General features: G+C 40.0%; 1 protein-coding gene across 2 annotated transcripts in view; it reads left to right on the top strand.

Annotated features, from left to right (window-relative positions):
- pnpla8 (patatin-like phospholipase domain containing 8) overlaps positions 1–20,856 on the top strand; it is a 79,918-nt gene that overhangs the window by 38,770 nt on the left and 20,292 nt on the right. For both annotated transcript variants that reach the window (XM_060839494.1, XM_060839495.1), the window contains 2 exons: positions 83–140; positions 13,281–13,475. In XM_060839494.1, coding sequence (XP_060695477.1) covers positions 83–140; positions 13,281–13,475 — 253 coding nt within the window. The remainder of the gene's footprint in view (positions 1–82; positions 141–13,280; positions 13,476–20,856) is intronic.

The raw sequence follows: 20,856 nt of genomic DNA, 5'->3' as shown, positions 1-20,856 counted from the left end.
AAGTTCTCACAATTATGTTTTATTGGTCTAAATTACATTTGAAATCTTTTACAACACTGGTTATTAACATTCTTAATTACAGAGAGAGAATGGGTGAAGAACTTTTAATTCAAACTGCAAGGAACCCTAAAAGTCCTAAGGTGAGTTATCCTTTGCTATTACAGAAGTTTATAATATAATGTGTTTGTTGTATTGACTTAATATATTACCTCCTTTTGTAATCATTACCATCAGTCTTTCAATTAAAAAAAGTACACTGTAGTCCTTTTGGCCCTGAATCTGATGCGTACAAGATTGAAGTATAATTTTTTTTTCCCTCAGCAGTGATTATTTTCTCCAGCAAAAGTGATCACCAATTGTACTGAAGTAAAATTCTACTCAGGGTAGTATTAACCAAAATTAAGGTAGAAAATTGGCTGTGATAATAGAAGCTTGGAAGCAACTGTGGAATTATAGAATGATAGCTCATTTTCAAATCAATAACAGGTCAGCAGGAATGTACACTGAATGCACAATTTGTAAAAAGGACTAAGCTTACATTTGTAAGGTTAATCCAGATATTTATATAAGCAACAAGTGTCTTTTTTTTTCTTGCTTAAATACTTGCTATAGTTCTTTGGATGAAAATTGTAATGTGGAAGAATTGATATGAGGGGTACAAGAGCAGGGCTGATTAATTCAATTTTTGGGATGATTGGAAAAGGGGGATGACTAAAGAGTTGAGGATTAGTGTTTAAAGATTCATGTTTCATTTTTAATCCCTTTTTACTTGCTTTGTATAATAAGGGTTTTGAAATTTAATCTTTTATGATTGTTATTTTGTGAAGGTAAGTGCTCTTCTGGGACAGTACCATTGATATTAATGTAATATTTAAATATTACTTTCCATGCAAAGTATGGAATCCACAATCCAAACTGTCAGTTACTACTTGAAGGTTGATGCAGATTTTTTAAAAAATCTGTTTTCAATTCTTTCCTGGGCTTTCCTCCTTTTTTAGGCTTTCCTCTTCCTGGAGCATGTTGTCTTGGAGTGGTGCACAGAATCGTAGTTTTATTTCATGTGATAACTTAGTTCAGATGGTAGTGGTTTCTCTCTGGATTTGCATGTTGAAATCTTGATTATGTCAGCCTGGCTAGTCCCCTGAAATGGTCCCCATCTCTGCTTCCGCAAGCCCAACAGACACACGCTGTATAGCTGCTTGAATTGTTGGCTGCCAAATCTGGCTGACCACGTAAAAGCACCACCTGGTCTTGCTGTCATCTGTAAAACTTGGTTGGTATTCCAGGGTAATCCTGGAATATAAACGTGTAGGAGAAAAGCAGACTGCTCAGTCCATCGAGTCCACTCTGCTGTTCAATAAGATCGTGGCTGATCTGATAATTCTCAGCTCCGTTTTTCCTGCCTTTTTTCCCCATAACCCTTGATTCCCTTAATAACCAAATGTCTTTCTCAGCCCCGCAGGGCACTTAATGGCCCAACCTTGATAGTGAAGAATTTGCAGTGAAGAATTCCACAGATTCACTAGCCTCAGAGAGAAGAAATTCCTCTTCATAAAATTTGCGACCTCCCACAATGGGAAACAAACCTTCTGCATCCACCCTGCCAAATTGCCTAAGAAACTTATACCTTTCAAGTCAGCCACCTGTCGTTCTTCTAACTTTGAGTGAGCACAGGCCCAAACTACTCTAGTCCCTCTTGTTAAGAGATTTGCTCCACACCCAGGATCATCCAGAACCTTCTCTGGACTACATCTGATGCCAATATACATTGTTTTTGATCAGTGGCCTAAAACTGTTCACAGTATTCCAGCTGAGGTCTGACTCATGCCTTGTAAGTTTAGCAAAACCTCTGCACTTTTGAATTAAAGGTAACCCTTGGCCTCTTCTGCAAATTCTACTCTTAAATACCTTTGTCTTCTTTCTCTCGGTTTTACCTCCAAGAATCTCATGGACCACTTGCTTCCAAACTTAAGATCATCTTGTCAGCTGTACCACTTCCTTTTTACCCCTCACCAGTCAGACCAAACATTCTATTCTGTTTCCCCCACTCTACCCAAACTTGCATCTTTATCTAGTTTCTTTCTCTTTGCTTCTACATATATTTTTTCCATGTCTAGAGGTTCATCCTACTCTTTCAACCTTATTCTCAATAAGCTGCCCACTTTTCTTCCTGGCTGACAAGTAATTTAACATTGTTAATAGTTCTCTGTTTCCTGATCATGTTTCATTTTTCCTGTCCTTCAAGTCAGCTCTCATCATCCACTTCAAATACCCAACCCTTGACCTCACCACCCTTGTAAGTTATGATGCTATCTTGGCACATATCCAAGTACGTCCAAGACAGGCAGTGTTGCAAACAGTGTAAATAGAAATGTAATGACAAACCATTATTGGTAGATTAAATGAATGAGCAAAACTATGGTAAATGTGAGAGTATCCACTTTGAAGCTATTGATGTCAACTGGGCGGCACAGTAGCTCAGTGGTTAGCACTGCTGCCTCACAGCGCTAGAGACCCGCGTACAATTCCCGTCTCAGGCAACTGTCTGTGTGGAGTTTGCACATTCTCCCCGTGTCTGCATGGGTTCCTCCGGGTGCTCCGGTTTCCTCCCACAATCCAAAAATGTGCAGGTTAGGTGGATTGGCCGTGTTAAAAGTGTGAGGTGAAGGGGTAAACATAGGGAAATGGGTCCAGGTGGCTCTTCGGAGGGTCGGTATGGACTTACTGGGCTGAAGGGCTTGTTTCCAAACTGTAAGTAATCTCCTCTAATCTAAGTAAGTAATCTAATTGGCCTGATGATACTAAGTTAGAAGCCTGATGGCCTATTGTAACCATGTACTTATTGGGATGGTATAACAGGCAAAGCGGAAAAGGATATTTCATGGGGATTCATAATGCTCATCAAAATGGGATACCTTTTGTGCAACTAAACTCTGAGAAATCAGAGTCTGGAGTTTCAAGTTTGAAATGTCTGGTTCTGAGGATAGTAGGGTTGGCGTAATATCTGTTGGATCTGTCTTCCCTTCGTTAAGAAAGCCTTTGTAGTGTGGCAAAACCATAGTGCTTTCAAAATGACATTTTTTAAATTATCAAGTTCTGAACGTTCGGAGCAATATAATCAAAACTTATAGGGATTGTTTGGCTGAACTTGCATTGCATCAAATAACTTGAATTTGCTAGTATTCTAGTCACGTGCCCATTCTGAATGACTTGACATCTCGCAACGAATAGAGTATGAACAGCAATTGTATGTAATAATTTCTCGCTTTGAGCCAGTTTCACTGATGACTCAGTGAGTTGAATGTAGATGAGGTGAAACTGTAATCAACTGGAAATATTTTTAATTTTGCCGAGAAGCTGTCAAATACATTCCTATTCATATAACTTGCTGAAATTTTCCAGCATCCCAGATCTTTAAAAGAATGCTGAATTGGACCACCAAAGTGCTGCCATCTTTATCATCTACAAATGCACACATGCGCAATGATTGATATTATGTCATTGGTGACATGTTGTGTTTCTCAGGTTTGTGCCCTTGCAGTGAGATTTAAATAAAAATGTCTTCATGTAGATCATCTGGAAGGTTTGAGAAGAAAGATGGCAAGGAGAAACCATCTGCATAAAAGTATGTGGCTTCCACTGAGGGCAGGTTCTTGTTTGAAATCTTTGCATAGGTATAATGCAGAGGAAACATTGCAGTTGTAAACTTGTTTATTGATCTTGGCAATTGGCATCACAGAATGGTTTGCATCAATCAAAGCATAAGAGGGCAAGCATAGATTTGATGTTAAAGGCAGCTGGAAAACACCATTCCATTTTATCACAGAGTAAATGCAGAGATTATTGCTCGAGCAGAGTAGAAATCTAAAGTGACCACAGCTTGATAATTCCACTGACTTGACCTAATTTCTACTTTTTTTTTACTTCATGGACTGTGAGAATTGGATAATTTATGGTCAGTAAGACAGACAATTGTCACATCTTCCCTCTTGAACCAAAAGGCATTCAAGGTTGCTCTGCTGAAATTAGTAATACTGCATTGGCATTGGAAGCTCCCTGGAACATTTAATTCAGAATCAGATCACACTAAGCATTATATCTACTAGGAAGTCCAGAGGCCAGCAATGAAATGTTTTGTAAATGGTTGTTGGGCAGGACTGATTGTAGTAGGATTATAGAGATGTACACCACAGAAGCAGACCCTTTGGTCCAATTCATCCACGCCGACTGGATGTCCTGATCTAATCTAGTCCCATTTGCCAGCACTTGGCCCATGTCCCTCTAAACCCTACCTATTCATATACCCACCCAGATGCCTTTTAAATGCTGTAATTGTACCTGCCTCCACCACTACTACTTCCTCTGGCAGCTTATTCCATACATACATCACTCACTGCATGAAAAAGTTGCCTTTTAGATCCCTTTTGTATCTTTTCCCTCTCACCTTAAACCTATGCCCTCTAGTTTAGTTTAGTTTAGTTTAGTTTAGATTAGATTAGATTACTTACAGTTTGGAAACAGGCCCTTTGGCCCAACCAAGTCCATACCGACCCTCTGAAGAGCAACCCACCCAGACCCATTCCCTTACGTTTACCCCTTCACCTAACACTATGGGCAATTTAGCATGGCCAGTTCACTAACCTGCACATTTTTGGACTGCGGGAGGAAACCGAAGCATCCGGAGCAAACCCACGCAGACACTGGGAGAATGTGTAAACTCCACACAGATAGTTGCCTGAGGCGGGAATTGAATGCGGGTCTCTAGCGCTGTGAGGCAGCAGTGCTAACCACTCTTTCTCCCACCCCCACCCCACTCCCACCCCCCACCCTAGGGAAAATACCTTTTCTATTTATCCTATCCATGCCCCTCATGATTTTATAAACCTCTGAGGTCACCTCTCAGCCTTCGATGCTCTAGGAAAAAACAACCCCAGCGTATTCAGCTTCTCCCGATAGCTCAAACCCTCCAACCCTGGTAACACCCTTGTAAATCTTTTCTGAATCCTTTCAAATTTCGCAGCATCCTTCTGATAGGAAGGAGACCGGAATTGCATGCAATATTCCAACCAATGACCTGTACAGCCACAACATGACCTCAAACTCCTGTACTCAACACTCTGACCCATAAAGGAAAGCATACCAAATGCTGCCTTCACTATCCTGTCTGCCTGTGACTCTGCTTTCAAGGAACTATGAACCTGCACTCCAAGGTCTCTTTGTTCAGCAACACTCCCGAGGACCTTACCATTAAGGGTATAAGTCCTGCTAAGTCCTGCCTTTCCAAAAATGCAGCACCTCACGTTTATCTAAATTCAACTCCATTTGCCAGTCCTCAACCTGTCGGCCCATAAAGATCCAATTGTACTCTGAGGTAACCTTCTTTGCTGTCCACTACACATCCAATTTTGGTGCCATCTTCAAACTTACTAACTGTACCTCTTATACTCACATCCAAATCATTTATATAAATAACGAAAATTAGTGGACACAGCACTGATCCTATGGCACTCCACTGGTCACAGGCCTCCAGTCTGAAAAGCAACCCTCCGCTACCACCCTCTGTCTTCTACCTTCGAGCCAGTTTTGTGTCCAAATGGCTCGTTCTCCCTGTATTACTTGAGATCTAACCTTGCTAACCAGTCTCCCAGGGGAACCTTGTTGAACGTCTTACTGAAGTCCATATAGCTCACGTCTACCGCCCAGCCCTCATCAGTCCTCTTTCTTCCTTCTTCAAAAGACTCAATCATGTTTGTGAGACATGATTTCCCACGCACAAAGCCATATTGACTATCCCTAATCAGTCCTTGCCGTTCCAAATACATGTGATTCCTGTCCCTCAGGGTTTCCTCCAACAACTTGCTCATCACCGATGTCACGCCCACTGGTCTATAATTCCCTGGCCTGCCTTTATCACCTTTCTTAAATAGTAGAACCATGTTAGCCAGCCTCCAGTCTGCTGGCTCCTCACAAGTGACTATCGATGATGCAAATATCTTGTTAAAACATTGGCAGTTTGTGGTCATTTAAAGTTGTGCATCTCAGAAGCATCTACAAAGCCCTGTAGTTACAGTTATCTCAAAATGGGTTTGTAGTGAATATACAATGCTGGAGGAAGTTACCATTATTTACCGATGCAGAGCCAACATTCCATGTAAAACTTGTAGAAAGCTAAGGTGAAGAAACTGAAAATGATATGTATGTGCAAGATGAAATGTTTTATACTGATTTTGAGATCTCTGCAGGAACCTTTTTAATGTGGTAAATCCAAAAGCAGCAGACTCCATACATGTTGGGAAAATAATGCTGTCCTTGAGGGAGTTAAACCTTGGCTTGATAGTTTTTTTTGTATTTAAAAAAACATTTTCCAAGTGGAACCATGTAACCTCCTAAGTATTGGTATTTATCTTAAAGTTTTGTTTTTCTTGCTGTTTTTGAAGATTTCTCGGCCTTTTTTGTTAGGGTAGGGAATTGCTTTGACCAATTAGGCTGTAAAATGTGAAGCTACCAACTAAAATTTATGTATTAGTACCTTTGATAAGTTTTTCAGGTCATGAGAGTCATCGATTGAGATTACCTTAATACACAGTCCAAATTTAAAATTAAATAGGTTTATAGGTCTTGCTTTTTCCTTTCTAGCTAATGTAATTACAATTAGTGCTGACCAGTAGAAAATAAATGGGTGAATGTAATCAAAGACATTTATCAAATAATGTGAGGGTGGGGGGGGGGTGGAATCTATAATGCTGAGGTTGGCTTTATTGATGAAAGTTATTTTAAGTGCATTTAATGTGCCATTTTAGAATATTTTCTTCATATATCTTTCAAAATGGGTCCCTTAATGTATTCAGGAAATTAGTATAAGAACATTCCTTTCATAAGGCCGTAACATATAGGAATAGAAGGAACCTTTTCAGTTCAATCCATCCATGCTGACCAGATATCCAAAATTAATCTCGTCCTATTTGCCAGCATATGTTGGTACATATCCCTCAACTCTGCCTATTCATAAACTCATCCAGATGCCTTTCAAATATTGTAATTGTATCAGCCGCCTCCACTTCCTCTGTGGAAAAGGTTTCCCCTTAGGCCCCTATTAAATCTTAATCCCCTAACCTTAAACTATGCCCTTGAGTTTTGGATTCCTCCGTCCCAGGGAAACGACCTTATTTGTTTACCCTAACCATGTCCCTTATGATTTTCTAAACCTCTATAAGGTCCTCCCGCAGTCTCCAACACTCCAGGGAAAACAGCCCCAGTCTACTCAGCCTCTCCCTATAGCTCAAGCCCTTCAACCCTGGCAACATCCTTGTAAATATTTTCTGAACCCTTTCAAGTTTCATAACATCCTTGGAGATCAAAATTGCAAACAGTATTCCAATAGTGGCCTAATTAATGTCCTATATAGTGCAACATGACCTCCCAAATCCTATCCTCCATGCATTGACCAGTCAAGGAAAGCATACCAAACCCCTTCACTATCCCATCTACCAGTGAGTCCACTTTCAAGGAACAATGAATCTGCAAAGGTCTCTTTGTTCAGCAACACTGCCCAGGACCTTACCATTAAATGGATAAGACCTGCTCTGATTTACCTTCCAAAATGCAGCACCTCACATTTATCGAAATTAAACTCCTTAAATTGGCATTCCTTGGCCAATTGGCCCATCTGATCAAGATCTCGTTGTACTCTGAGATAACCACCTTCGCTGTCCACTACACCTCCAATTTTGATGTCAGCTGCAAAGTTACTGATCATACCATATATGTTCACATCCAAATTATTTATATCGAGAGTGTGGTGCTGGAACAGCTCAGCAAGTAAGGCAGCATCCGAGAAGCAGGAAAATCAACATTTCGGACGTAAGCCCTTCGTCAGGAATTCTGATGAAGGGTTTATGTCCGAAGCGTCGATTCTCCTGCTCCTCAGATGCTACCTAACCTGCTGTGCTTTTCCAGCACCACACTCTCGACTCTGATCTCCAGCATCTGCAATTCTGACTTCTCCAAATCATTTATATAAATGACAAAAAGCAGTGGATCCAGCACCGATCCTTGTTGCACACCACTGGTCACTGGCCTCTAATCTGGAATGCAACACTCCCACCACCACTCTGTCTTCTACCTTCAAGCCAGTTCTATATTCAAATAGCTAGTTCTCCCTCTATTCTGTGTGATTTAACCTTGCTAATCAGTCTGCCATGAAGAACATTGTCGAATGCCTTACTGAAGTCCACATAGATCACATCCACCACTCTGCCCTCCTCTTTGTTACACCAAAAAATTCAATCAAGTTTGTGAGACTCAATTTTCCATGTTGTTGGTTCCAATGTGTAAAATGACCTCCGGCTGGTCCTGCTACTCTGAGTTATTCTGTACTCTATCCAAAATATCATTGATCCTAGCTCCAGGGAGGTAACACACCTTTCCGATGTCTTGCTGTCAGCTGCAGGATCACCTGTCTGTATCTCTAACTAGAGAGTTTCCGATCACAATTGACTGTTTGGAACCTGGGCACACCCCTTGTTACATTTGAGCCAGTACCAGTACCAGAAATCTGGCTGTCAGTGCTACATTCCCTTGCGAGTCTATCACCCCCTATGTTTTTCAGAACAGCATGTTAGTTTGAGATGGGGATAGCTGCAGGTGACTCCTGTACTATCTGCCTTCCTCCTATCTTTCCCTGAGGTCACTTATCTACCTGACTGTATTTTCAGTTTATCTCCCTCCCTGCAACTGCCATCCATCGCACCCCCTAGCTCCTGTAAATTCCTAATTGCCTCTAACTGCCATTCCAACCAATCTGTGCTACCGATAGGATTCTCAACCAAACATACTTCCTGCAAACAGAATCGTCAGTAACGTGGAAACTCTCCCTAATCTCCCACATCCAACAGGAAGAATGCATCACTCTTACTAAAGGCCATCTTTGCTCCTGAACAATCAACAGACCTAGAAATTAGCACAAGTCTTACTGCTCTACAAATATTGCTCCAGATAGCTGAGTATTTGTATTTAATCAAGAATCTCTAGCAGCCTGGAATTAAAAAAAGAACCCACTCTACTCACTGTTGTGGAATTACAAAAGAAAGCCAGTAAGATTACACTTTTAAAAAGCCGCTTAGTTGCTCCCTGCTGTGAGCTAACACAGGTGTCTCCAAGGTTAACTCTGAATTTCGCTGTTCGTTTATTTTTCTTTAGAACCAACTCAAATGTACAGAGGTACTTGAAAACAGACAGCAAAGTCTGTGCAGGTTATTGCCTCGCCAGACAAAGTGTAGGTTTCTTTCTTCATTGGGATTACTGCCCATGTGGTCAGTGCTATTCATCTGTCTTCCTTCTTTTAAATCAGCCATTTTTATTTTTGATTTTTTTTTAAAAGTTCCAAAGCAATGCAACAGCTTATAAAACAGTAATTCAAGGAAATCGGCTCCAAGACTGAAAATTTCTCAAAATAAAGCTCTTACAGCCACATTATTTTCCTGTCCTCCATATTGGATTACCCATAATCGTTTGCCTCCATTAGTGGCACTCCACTAGTTACAGTTCATCATCCTGAAAATACCCCCTCCCATCTGTCTTTTATTAGCTAATGTTCTATCCATGCTAATACATTGTCTTAATAAGAAAAGAGCCCGTGGTGTTTAAGTAGCCTGCTGTGTGGTTCTTAGCCTCATGTGTGCTTCCTTATCAAACACCTCTGAAAATCCAAATATATTATGTCTTCTGTTTCTTGATTATTTATTAATGTTGCACTGCTGTGTTAGTAGTTCTGTTTCTGATCCTAATTTATAGCTCCACAATGTAAATGTATGAAGAGAACTATATTTGTTAAGTACATTGGTTTTCTTATGGTCTATGATTAAAATCCAATTACGTTAGGCAATGTTGTAGAATCATTCTGTTATAGATTATTATTTAGAATTGACACATATATAAGCTCTGTTTTATTATTTTTCTGAAATTTAATAATGGATTAAGGAAGATTATTTTACATTACGTTGATCAGAGCATAAGAATGCAAAAGATTCTTGCATCCCTGGAAATATCTGATTCAGCTTCTTATTACAAAGCAACAACAAACAAAAAATGTGTAGGTCAGCAGAAAAAAAATCTGTAGAAGCTGGAGAATACATGAAAAACAGTCGTCTGTTACCTGTTGAGCTTTGAAGTTCGGTCCCTTTTTTTTGCACCAACCTTTAGTGTCCCTCTTTTTTTTTTGCTTGTCCACAATTCCTGATGACTCTCCCATAGCAAGTATCTCTGTTTTCCCACACTGAAATCCATTTGCCATAGTTTGCCCACCTACTCAGTCTGAGTCACTTTTTAACTTGTTCCATCTCAACAACTCACTGTGGCTCCTAACAGTGTTACCTTGGCACTTAAGTTTCAGATGTGTGCCATATAAGGAAAGAGGTTGTGTGAATGATTTCCAGCCAATATGTTTATCTTGTTAAATTACATGATGGATTTATGTTGCATTGGCCTTGATGCTCCTAAGCTAGAAAAGGGAAAACCCAAGCTATGTGTTTGTCCCTAACAGGTATTCTGCAATAAAGTCACAAATTTCATATGTATGTCTGCCAACAAAAACATAAAATTTATCTGAGTAAAAACCTTGTGACACTGATAACTCAAAGAAGACTTTTTGTAATCCCAATTTGTAAATGAAGCCAAAGCTCTAATATTATAACATATCTAACATTTTTGCTTCCTTTACTTTACTAGTTCATTATTCCAACATTTAGCACTTTTCAGTAAATGTGTTCCTTAACTATATGTTTAAGTGCACTTTCTGACAAATTTAAATTTGACCCCTCATTTTAACTTTCCTGCCTAAAATGAAGTAATGTTCTGGGTTTGCCTCACCAGCATTTGCCATTTAATATTTTATATTCCTCCAGTAAGGTTTCATGGTCTTCCTTCTAGATTATAATGAAATAACTGGCATTTTTTTAAAGCCTTTGGCACAACAAAGTATCTTTCAGTACTCAACAAGACTTAATTGAACTAAAGCTGTAAAGGTCATTGCAACTCTATTTGGGGTTGCTGAGCTACTTTCTCCTATCCCCCTAAAGCAATTTGTGTTCTCCTAACATAATCAGAGTTATAATAGCATAAGTGCTTTATAAAGTGCTAACCTAATCTCTGAAGGTTGGCTGTGTTTCAGCATTCACTTCGCTTGTTTTGATTATTTTTCATGCAGAAATTTAATCTGTTAAATCTGTCATCTTTGTTATTTCTTTCTGACACTTGGACTTGCTTATCATGCACTTTTAACTGGTCTCTGAGATGTAATTGATCAATGCTTTCAGATGTTGACTAGCAGTTTATTTTAGGACTATTCCAGAGATGAAGCCTCCACCTTTTGGTGGCTTAGTGGTAGTGGACGCGAAATCCAGAAACCCAAGCTAATATTTTGGGGACACTAGATTAAATCCCACCACAGTTAGTGGAATTTAAATTTAAGACATTGGATTTTGTGGTATAGAGGTGGTGTCCCACCTGACACCAATGAGCAGCCACCTATTGGCATAATGGCCGATCTGCTTTCGCTGCTGACTGGTGCTGTGTTGGAACCTAATGTTTCCAGTGCAATTAGAATCCTAAACCTCATGATGAAACCCAGCTCACTGTGCACAGTACTCTGAAGTCAGTATGTTCCACAGTTCACAAACTTGCATAAACAAAAGTTGCTGTAAAATTGCAGTGCTCAGAAATACATTTGGCCTTGGTACAGTGTAAATTCTGTGTGGAAGATATAATATTGTGTATTGTTCCAAATTTTTTAAAAATGTCTTACTGTTCCTTGGGATGTGAATGTCTGTGACATGACTAGCATTTGTCAGCCAAGTATGAAGGTGGAGGTGAGTCACCTCCATGTTGCGGTGTCTCTGATGTGTTTATACCTACAATACAGGACATACTTGTAATGCAGATCTATCAAAAAAAAATTAACTTATTGGTGGAAAGGGTGTTTTGAGGATTTGTAATCAGAATGTGTTTATATGCCTTAATCTGTGAAGTCAGAATTCACACAATATCAGGTTAAAGTCTAGCAGGTTTATCACAGAAATCACAAGCTTTCAGAGAGCTGCTCCTTCGTCAGATTAAGGGGCACAGGCACAGAACATAAAGGCAGAGATATAATGGTAAGATAATTCTAAGTAATTAAGAGTTACAAATCGTGTGAGTACAGTGTTGACAGGCTGAATAACAAGTCTTTGCAGGTGATCAAGAATGTCAGACTGAGAGTTAAGGGTCAACATCTGAAATAACAAGGGAAGGGATAACCTATGAACCAATTAATTAAGACAGAGATAATTACAAATAATCAAAAAATAAGATGGTGCTAGAGACAAACCAGATGGCTGGAATAACATGAGTAGGTATTGGAGTCTAACCAAAGTTAAGATATTCAAAAACTGTACAAAAATCACAAGTAATCAAGGTAATGGTGTCCAAACAAAATGGTAAGGAAGACTTTTACAAACAACAGTACAGTGGGGTTTCATGTATCGTGACACGAGCCTAAGATCACGGTTGAGGTGGTCCTCATAAGTACAGAACTTAGCTCTCAGTTTCTGCAAGGTGATTCTGCACTGTTGTGTATCTCAAAAGATTCCTTGAATGACGCTTACCTGAAAATCAGAGGCTGAATGTCCTTGACCACTGAAGTGTTCCCCGACTGAGAGGAACACTCCAGCCTGGCAATTGTTGTGCGGTGTCTATGAAGATGCCTAGTTTCAAATTATTATCTTTTTGTTGTGTACTACATTATAGAAAAGCAAGAGTTAAGGCAGGGCAGGTTCCTTGCGTTACCTAGGAACAGTAGCAGACATCTGGTAATGACAGTGAGCTCTCTGTCTGTTTGACTGCAGAGGGCACATAGCCAAATAAGGCTTGTGCTGAAAGCGATGGAAACTGGGATGGGTGAAGTGGAGCAGCCAAATACAAGTTGCTAAGTCATGTGTTGTATAACTCAAATCATTTCAATTTTATTTCAAATAAGTAAAATTGCAGAATGCACTTTCTAATTCTACTGTATATTTAAATCAAGTTCATAGGAATTTTTTTAACAAGTGACGTTTGAAAATTTTTAGTTTGCATATGAAGGCTGAAGGAGATCAATTGGTGGAATATGATGTAAAAGCAATTTGAATAGAGCTGCATTATGTATCGGAATTATTGCGGAAGTTGTTACACTGGTTCCTTATAAAATGGGGACAAATAGTCGTCTTTTGAATGGTGTAGTTGAATGTTTATAATGCTTTAATTTTCAGGTGGCTGCTGTAAGTACTATTGTAAATAAAGGGACACCACTGAAAGCATTCGTCTTCAGGAACTACAATCACCTTCCCAGTGTACGATCACGCTATATGGGTGGCTGTAAATATAAGCTATGGCAGGCAATCCGAGCATCCTCTGCAGCACCTGGCTATTTCCAAGAATATGCGATTGGCAATGACCTTCATCAGGTATGGCTAACTGCATTATCCCACATCCGTGCATTGCTATTGGTACACCATTTTTGTTTTGACAATTATTAAACTTGTGTTTAAGAAGATCGCTTTCATGCCTTCAAAGTTTCAAAGGAATCTACAAAAGTTAATTACTTTTGAATTACAATTACTTCCTGTGAAAGCAAATGTGATAGCCGGTTTACATTCTCAAGGTTCCACTAACAGAGAATTTGTTCACCTGTTGTCATAAAGTTGGCAAAATATTGGCAGGATAGGAGTCTCTCTGCTTGCCATCAAAAACAGTGGGCTGTAAGGGACTACATGTTTTTTGTTTTTGGACAATAGAACGGATATGAGACACTGCTATACAGCTAAAATATCTGGAGAATTTTTCACCTTGGTAAAATTGAGTAGTGCACATTTTTAGGTGTTGTAGAGAATGTTGCTTTTTAAAGCAGTGAGTTTGTTACCTTTAGACTGAGTGGCACCTAGAGCTAGGAGTTCAGGGAAGACTGCCTGACAACGGACCTCAGATTAGTTGAGTTACAGTTTGCTATGAGTCTGGAGGCGCAAGACATCGAGAGCTTGCAAATTGAAGATATCGTTCGTTCCGTCTTTTGCTGTGAGAGTGAAAAGATAAGAACCAAGAATTAAAAAAAAGAGTTCTAACAAGAAAAGACAGGCCCAACTGATCAACTATCAAAACGCAGAACTATCATCACTTTACAGATGGGTTTGTTACTAGTGATTTAAAAAAAAACTTAAAGCTAATGTGATGTGGACATTGCTAGCTGGGCCAGCAGTTATTGCCTCTTCCCAGATGCCTTTGAGGGATGGTGACCTGTCTGATTTAAACTGTTGTACACCTGCTATAGACACACCGACAAATAGCACTAGGAGAAAATTTGAGGATTTTGACCAAACAGCAAAACATTATTTCCAAGTCATAATGGTAAGTGGCTTGGAGGGGATCTCTCACATTTTTGTGTTCCTCTGTATCTGCTGTACCTGTCCATCTTTTTGATAATCATGAGTAAGGAAGTTAGTAGAAAATGAGTTTTGCAGTTAGATGCACTGAACGTTGATGGTGGAAGGAGTGAGTGGCACCACGTCCACAAACTATTATCCAGCTGTTTTGTCCTGGAACTGTCAAGCTTCTCTAGTTTGGTTGGCATTACAATCATTCAGGCAAGTGGCGAATATTCCATCACGCCCCTGACTTGTGTCTTTATCGATGGTGTAAAGGCTTTGGGGAGTCAGAAGGTTAATTAGTCACTGCAGTTATCCAGTAGCTTCTGACCTGATCTTGTAGCTACAGTACTTATGTGGTTAGACCCAGTTTGATTGTTGTTAACTTCTAGGAATTTAATAGCGGTGTCTTTGGTGGTTCTCATGCCATTGAGTGTCAGAGGACAATAGTTAGGGCACTTGTGGGGTGCAAATTGCAGTACCCACTTTTGCTTTACTTATCAGTTGTCAACCCAAGCCTGTATATTGTCTATGTCGTTTTGTATTTGGATATGGACAACTTCAATTCCTGAGGAATTGTGAAAGGTGTTGAACATTTGTGCAAGCATCACCATTTTTGACCTTTTAAATGAAGGCTGTAGGTGAAGCAGTTGAAGGTAGTCGGCCCAGAACACTATCCTGAGGAATTACTGCAGAGATGTCCTGGAGTTGAGGTGACTGACCTCTAACAATCACAACCATCATTTTTTGTACCAGGTATGACTCAAACCAGCAGAGAGTTTTCCCCTGATTCCTGTTGACTCCAGATTTGTTAGGGCTCCTCAATGCCACACAGTCAAATGTGGCCGTGATGTCAAAAAGTCATCTATGTGAGACCACTTAACCCACTTTTGTCACCTGTACTTCTGGTCTTCAGAATTTTGTTTTCCATCTACAGTTACTATTCCACTGTTAATATCCGTGTCAAACCAGCTATCTTTACTCTATCTTAATTGTGAATCGGTGTGCACACTTGGATTTTTTTGAAGGGGTATAATTTAAACCATTTTGTTACAATACATATTTGTTTTCTGTTAATGACAGAATTTGTCAATTACTTTCATCCTCAATAGCAGCAAGTCAGCTGAACTGGTCATATTGGAGGTTCAGTCGAGTCTTTAGCATTTTCTGGCAGCTTGCGGAACAATGGGACTTTTGAATTATCAATGTAATCTTCCCACTTAAGTCATGACAGCTGGATATTGTGGGCCTCTATGACGTGTGTTTTAGGCAGGGGCATTGTAAAATCAGTGAGATTCCCTTTCGTGGCTATAATAGGAAAGGCGAGTAGGTGAGAAAATCCGAAGCACTCGAACAAATGTAAGGAACAATTTAATCTTGTACCTCCATGTCTCAAAACTCAGCTCAATAATGTTCAGAGAATTCTGTGACCCTTTAGTGTTCAAACCTTGTCCAGTCATCCTCCTTTTGTTCAGTCATTGGCTTCAGTTATCTAGACCCTTGGAGCTAAAATTCCCTTTACAAATCTCTCTGCCTTTCCTCCTTTTAATATACGGTTTAAAATCTACCTTTTGAGAAATCATTTATTCGTCTGCACCCTTCGGCCCAGTAACATTTTTCGTCTGATTGTTGTTTCAGAGTGAAAATGTTGCCATGTGAGTGTGGGGTAATGCTGTTATAGGCAATAAAAGGCACTTTAGCACTCCTTATTTCTGTGTGTGATAATCAGTCAGCCTTCACACTCCTCATCCCTTGTGAGAAGCTAGCTTCTGTAATTATTGTGCAACAATATAGTTGGACATGACTTGATGCCCACTGCTTACATTCTACCAGTACTTGCTGCTGAGAGTCATGAATGAAGACTGTAGTTTTAGTTAATGTAACTAATGTAAGTCAGCACTCTAACAGTAAATAGGCACTGGAAATGGAAAATAAAGTATGAGCAGAAAATTGAGAATAGTATATCACAAATGAAAATTCTCAAATATTTCCACTTACTGTCTCTACTGTTGTACTAATAACTGCTTTTTTCATAAGACAAAAGAATTTTTGATTACTATCATTAGGTTGGAGAGTTGGAAGCATGTTTTTTTCGGTCTCAGTCCTGTAATATGCCTCCAATTCTCATGAGTTCATTACTGCTTAAAAGAACCTCTTGCATTCCTGTGATCCAGTCACTGGGATTTAGTGAAAATACATGCAGATATATCCCAACTTTGATTAGAAGCAATTACTGGAATCAGTTACATTTATTGTTTATTTAAAACAGCCTTAACTGAGAGCTCCCCAGGACTATCAACCCTTAAGGATAGAATCCATGGCGATTCTTAGCAACAAGCAGCTTTGTGTTCAGAAACATAGGAGCCCATGTGAGACAGATGTTACAATCGGTCAGATCAGTATAAGCAGGGAGGAAGTGTTGAGTATTCTAAAAGGCATTAAGGTGGACAAGTCCCCAGATCCGGATGGGATCTATCCCAGATTACTGAGGGAAGCAAGAGAGGAAATAGCTGGGGCTTTAACATCTTTGCAGCATCCGTGAACACTGGTGAGGTCCTGGAGAACTGGAGAATTGCTAACATTGTCCCCTTGTTTAAGAAGGGGAACGAAGATAATCCAGGTAAATATAGACAGGTGAGCCTGACGTCAATGGTAGGGAACTTCCTGGAGAAGATACTGAGGAATAGGATCTTTTTACATTTGGAAGAAAATGGGCTTAATAGTGATAGGCAACGTGATTTTGTGCAGGGAAGGTCATGTCTTACTAACTTAATAGAATTCTTTGAGGAAGTGACAAAGTTGATTGAGGTCTACAAAGTCATGAGAGATATACAGACAGGATGGATAGCTTAGTGGGCAGCACGGTGGCACAGTGGTTAGCACTGCTGCCTCACAGCACCTGAGACCCGGGTTCAATTCCCGACTCAGGTGACTGACTGTGTGGAGTTTGCACGTTCTCCCCGTGTCTGCGTGGGTTTCCTCCGGGTGCTCCGGTTTCCTCCCACAGTCCAAAGATGTGCGGGTCAGGTGAATTGGCCATGCTAAATTGCCCGTAGTGTTAGGTAAGGGGTAAATGTAGGGGTATGGGTGGGTTTCGCTTCGGCAGGTCGGTGTGGACCTGTTGGGCCGAAGGGCCTGTTTCCACACTGTAAGTCTAATCTAATCTAATCAAGAGGCTTTTTCCCAGAGTAGGGGACTCAATTACTAGGGTCACGAGTTCCAGGTGAGAGGGGACAAGTTTAAAGGAAAGTTCTTTGCACAGAGGGTGGTGGGCATATGGAATGCATTGTCAGTGGTGGTGGTGGTAGAGGTGGGCACGATAGCGTCATTTAAGAAATATCTAGACAGAGACATGAATATACAGGGAGCAGAGGGATACAGATCGTTAGAAAATAGGTGACCGGTTTAGAGAGAGGATCTGGATCGGTGCAGGCGTGAAGGGCCGAAGGGCCTGTTTCTGTGCTGTAATTTTCTTTGGTTTTTCGACTCTACTGACATTCTCCCGATCCTGTCCTCTAGAGTCAGTACGAAAAATGCCTCAGCATTTCAACGCTTATTCAGTACTAGGTTCAGCACTCAGATATTGCGACAGAAACATATCTGGTTTTCAGCTGAGTAGATTTTAAATCCTGTACCTTACATTCATAACAGTTAATATACAGTGACAACTGAGGCTTGATCTTTCATATAGATAACATTTTTCTCAATTTCGATGTGGAAATCAGATATTGAATTTTCAAAGTAAGTTTGTTTGTAATTTTTGTGAGCTATTTTTGAAAACGAAAGAATAAAAATAACAAGTCTTAATTAGGTTGTCAGTTCTAGTCCAGATTGAGTTTTCAAAAGAGACATTCAGTAAACTGCAAAATGATCCACAAGTGATTTAAAATTATTTTAGTAGTCTTTATCAACTATTTTAAACTTTTGAATTCACCATATAGAGAACTGAAAAAAAAACAAAATAAAACAGAGCTGTTCTTCAAAGGTTACTGAAATCCTCTCTGCCGCAGTGTTTAAAGTCATTGATAAATGCCAGTGTGCTTACAACCGTTGTTGCAGAATGGTTACTATGGATTCAATGGAATCACTTCCTAAGCATTGTGACCAGCTTCAAGATAAGGAAGCCTCATAGTTTTCACTGTCTACAATCATATGAAGAGTTCTGTTTTCTAACCTAACATTAAAAAATAAACAAGACCATCGTATTCATTTTCTATAAGTGTCTGATATTCAAGAGCTGCTTTCTTGATTGTGCACATCTGTCTGTGCTGTGTGGATACTTTTTAATGCATCTATATTACTGGCTATGTCAACCAATTGCTGCATCTTTATTGAATAAGTTTGGTTTTGATAATAAACCCATTACTGTGTTTATTAAGCAACCACGTTGATAGACCTTTTTGCTTAAAACCTGACATAGATCATGTATTAGTGAGTTTTGAGAAGATTTGTAGCTCAGGTTGAGGTTAAAGATGTGAGTTTGCTCACTGAGCTAGAAGGTTCAGTTTTGGACGTTTCGTCATCCTACAGATAACATCAGTCAGCCTCCAGATGAAGCATTTGGGGATCGTGTATATTAGTTGGTCATCTTGGTAACTATAAAAATATTTTTCTTTTTTGTTGAGACCAGTGGAAGAGTGGAGTCATAGAGATCTGCAGCATAAAAAGGTCTCTTTGGCCCATTTAGGTCCCTGCTGGTCAAAAGCAGCCATTTGATTCTGTTCTATCCCTATTTCCAGCACTTGGTCATGGACTTGCATGCCTTGGCAATGCAAGTGCACATCTACATATTACTAAAATGTACCACTCTTGCCAGCAGAGAGTTCCAGATTCTCACAACCACCTGGGTGAAAAGGATTTTCCTGACATCTCCTCTAAATCTCCTGTCCCGTATCTAAAATCTATATCCCTGGTCACTTATTCCTCCATCAAGAGGAAACATTTCTCCCTGTCAACCATATCTATGCCCGTCATAATTTGATGCACCACAGTTATGTCACCTCGTATTCTTCTCTGCCCTAAGGAAAACCACCCTGGTGTGTCCAATCTCTATTCATAAATGGAGTGCTCTAGCCTAGGCAACATCCTGGAAAATCTCTGTACCCTCTCCAGTATTTGTCACATACCTACATTCCTCCACTTTGCCTGGTTGTCCTGCCTTTTCTGCCTGTTCAATCTACATCTGCGGCGTGACCACCTTACTGAGTATGCTATCCACAACCTGCTGAGCATCACAGGCACTCCACCATGAATTCACCGGCTCTGAAATTTGTTTCACCAGTACATAAGAAATAGAAGCAGGAGTAGGCCATCTGGCTCGTTAAGCCTGCTCCATCATTTAATAAGATCACGGCTGATCTTTTTGTGGACTCTGCTCCATTTACCTGTCTGCTCATCATAACCCTTAGTTCTTTTATTGTTCAAAAATCCATCTATCTTTGCCTTAGAAACATTCCGTGAGATAGCCTCAACTACTTCACTGGGCAGGGAATTCAACAGATTCACAACCCTTTGGGTGAAGAAGTTCCTCCTCAGCTCAGTCCTAAATCTGCTCTCCCTAATTTTGCTGCTATGCCTCCTAGTTCTAGTTTCACCCACCAGTGGAAACAACCTCTCTGCTCCTATCTTATATCTTCCCTTCACAATTTAGTTTCTGTAAGATTCCCCCCTCATTCTTCTAAATTACAGTGTGCATTTCCTGTGCACGTTCAGGGACAACTGAAGCTTCCATGATTTGCCACATAGCACAGGAGGAGAATATCACAGGTGCCAAATTTTGCCATGACTTCTTTTAAGCCTCTGAGTCACATTTTTAAAAAAATAATATTAAAATAATGCAATGTAAGCATACTGTTAACTTAAAATGTGTAGACTTTTTTTTAAATCACAAGTGAATCAATATACTACTTCCTGGTAATGTTGCTGTTTTGATTTGTTTCCCCAGTCAGCAGACTCCTGAAGCTGCAATTGTTAAACTGGGACTCCGTTCTATGCTCAGTTGCAGCTAAAGAATATAACCTTAGAAACTGTAAATCCTGAAACAGGACCTTGTAGATCATGAACAAAAAAAACTGAAAATGTCCACGTCCCTGTACAGTCATTTGCCACAGTGCACTAAATTTCCAGTATCCTGCATTCACTCTCAGGTTGTAGCTCACATTTTAATTTTCCTTCTCCCGATTGCTTGTGCAAAGCATACTGAGAGTAAGAATGGAGCAACAGTGCAAGTGTAACAGGACAGTGCATACTGAACAAGAAAGGCAATAAATACAGAGGAATGCCTGCAGCACGGGTTTAATTCCCACACAAGCTGAGGTTACCATGAAGGTTCTGCCTTTTCATCCTTTCCCCTCATCCCCTAGGATTAAACTCTCTACTAGTTGGCTGTCTCTGTCTCTTCTCTAATGAGACAGCAGTCCTATAGGTC

The sequence above is a fragment of the Hemiscyllium ocellatum genome, chromosome 19 (genome assembly GCF_020745735.1).
Source record: "Hemiscyllium ocellatum isolate sHemOce1 chromosome 19, sHemOce1.pat.X.cur, whole genome shotgun sequence".
NCBI lineage: Eukaryota > Metazoa > Chordata > Chondrichthyes > Orectolobiformes > Hemiscylliidae > Hemiscyllium > Hemiscyllium ocellatum.
Note: the sequence above shows the minus strand (reverse complement) of the source record. Positions and strands in the feature narration are given on the sequence as shown.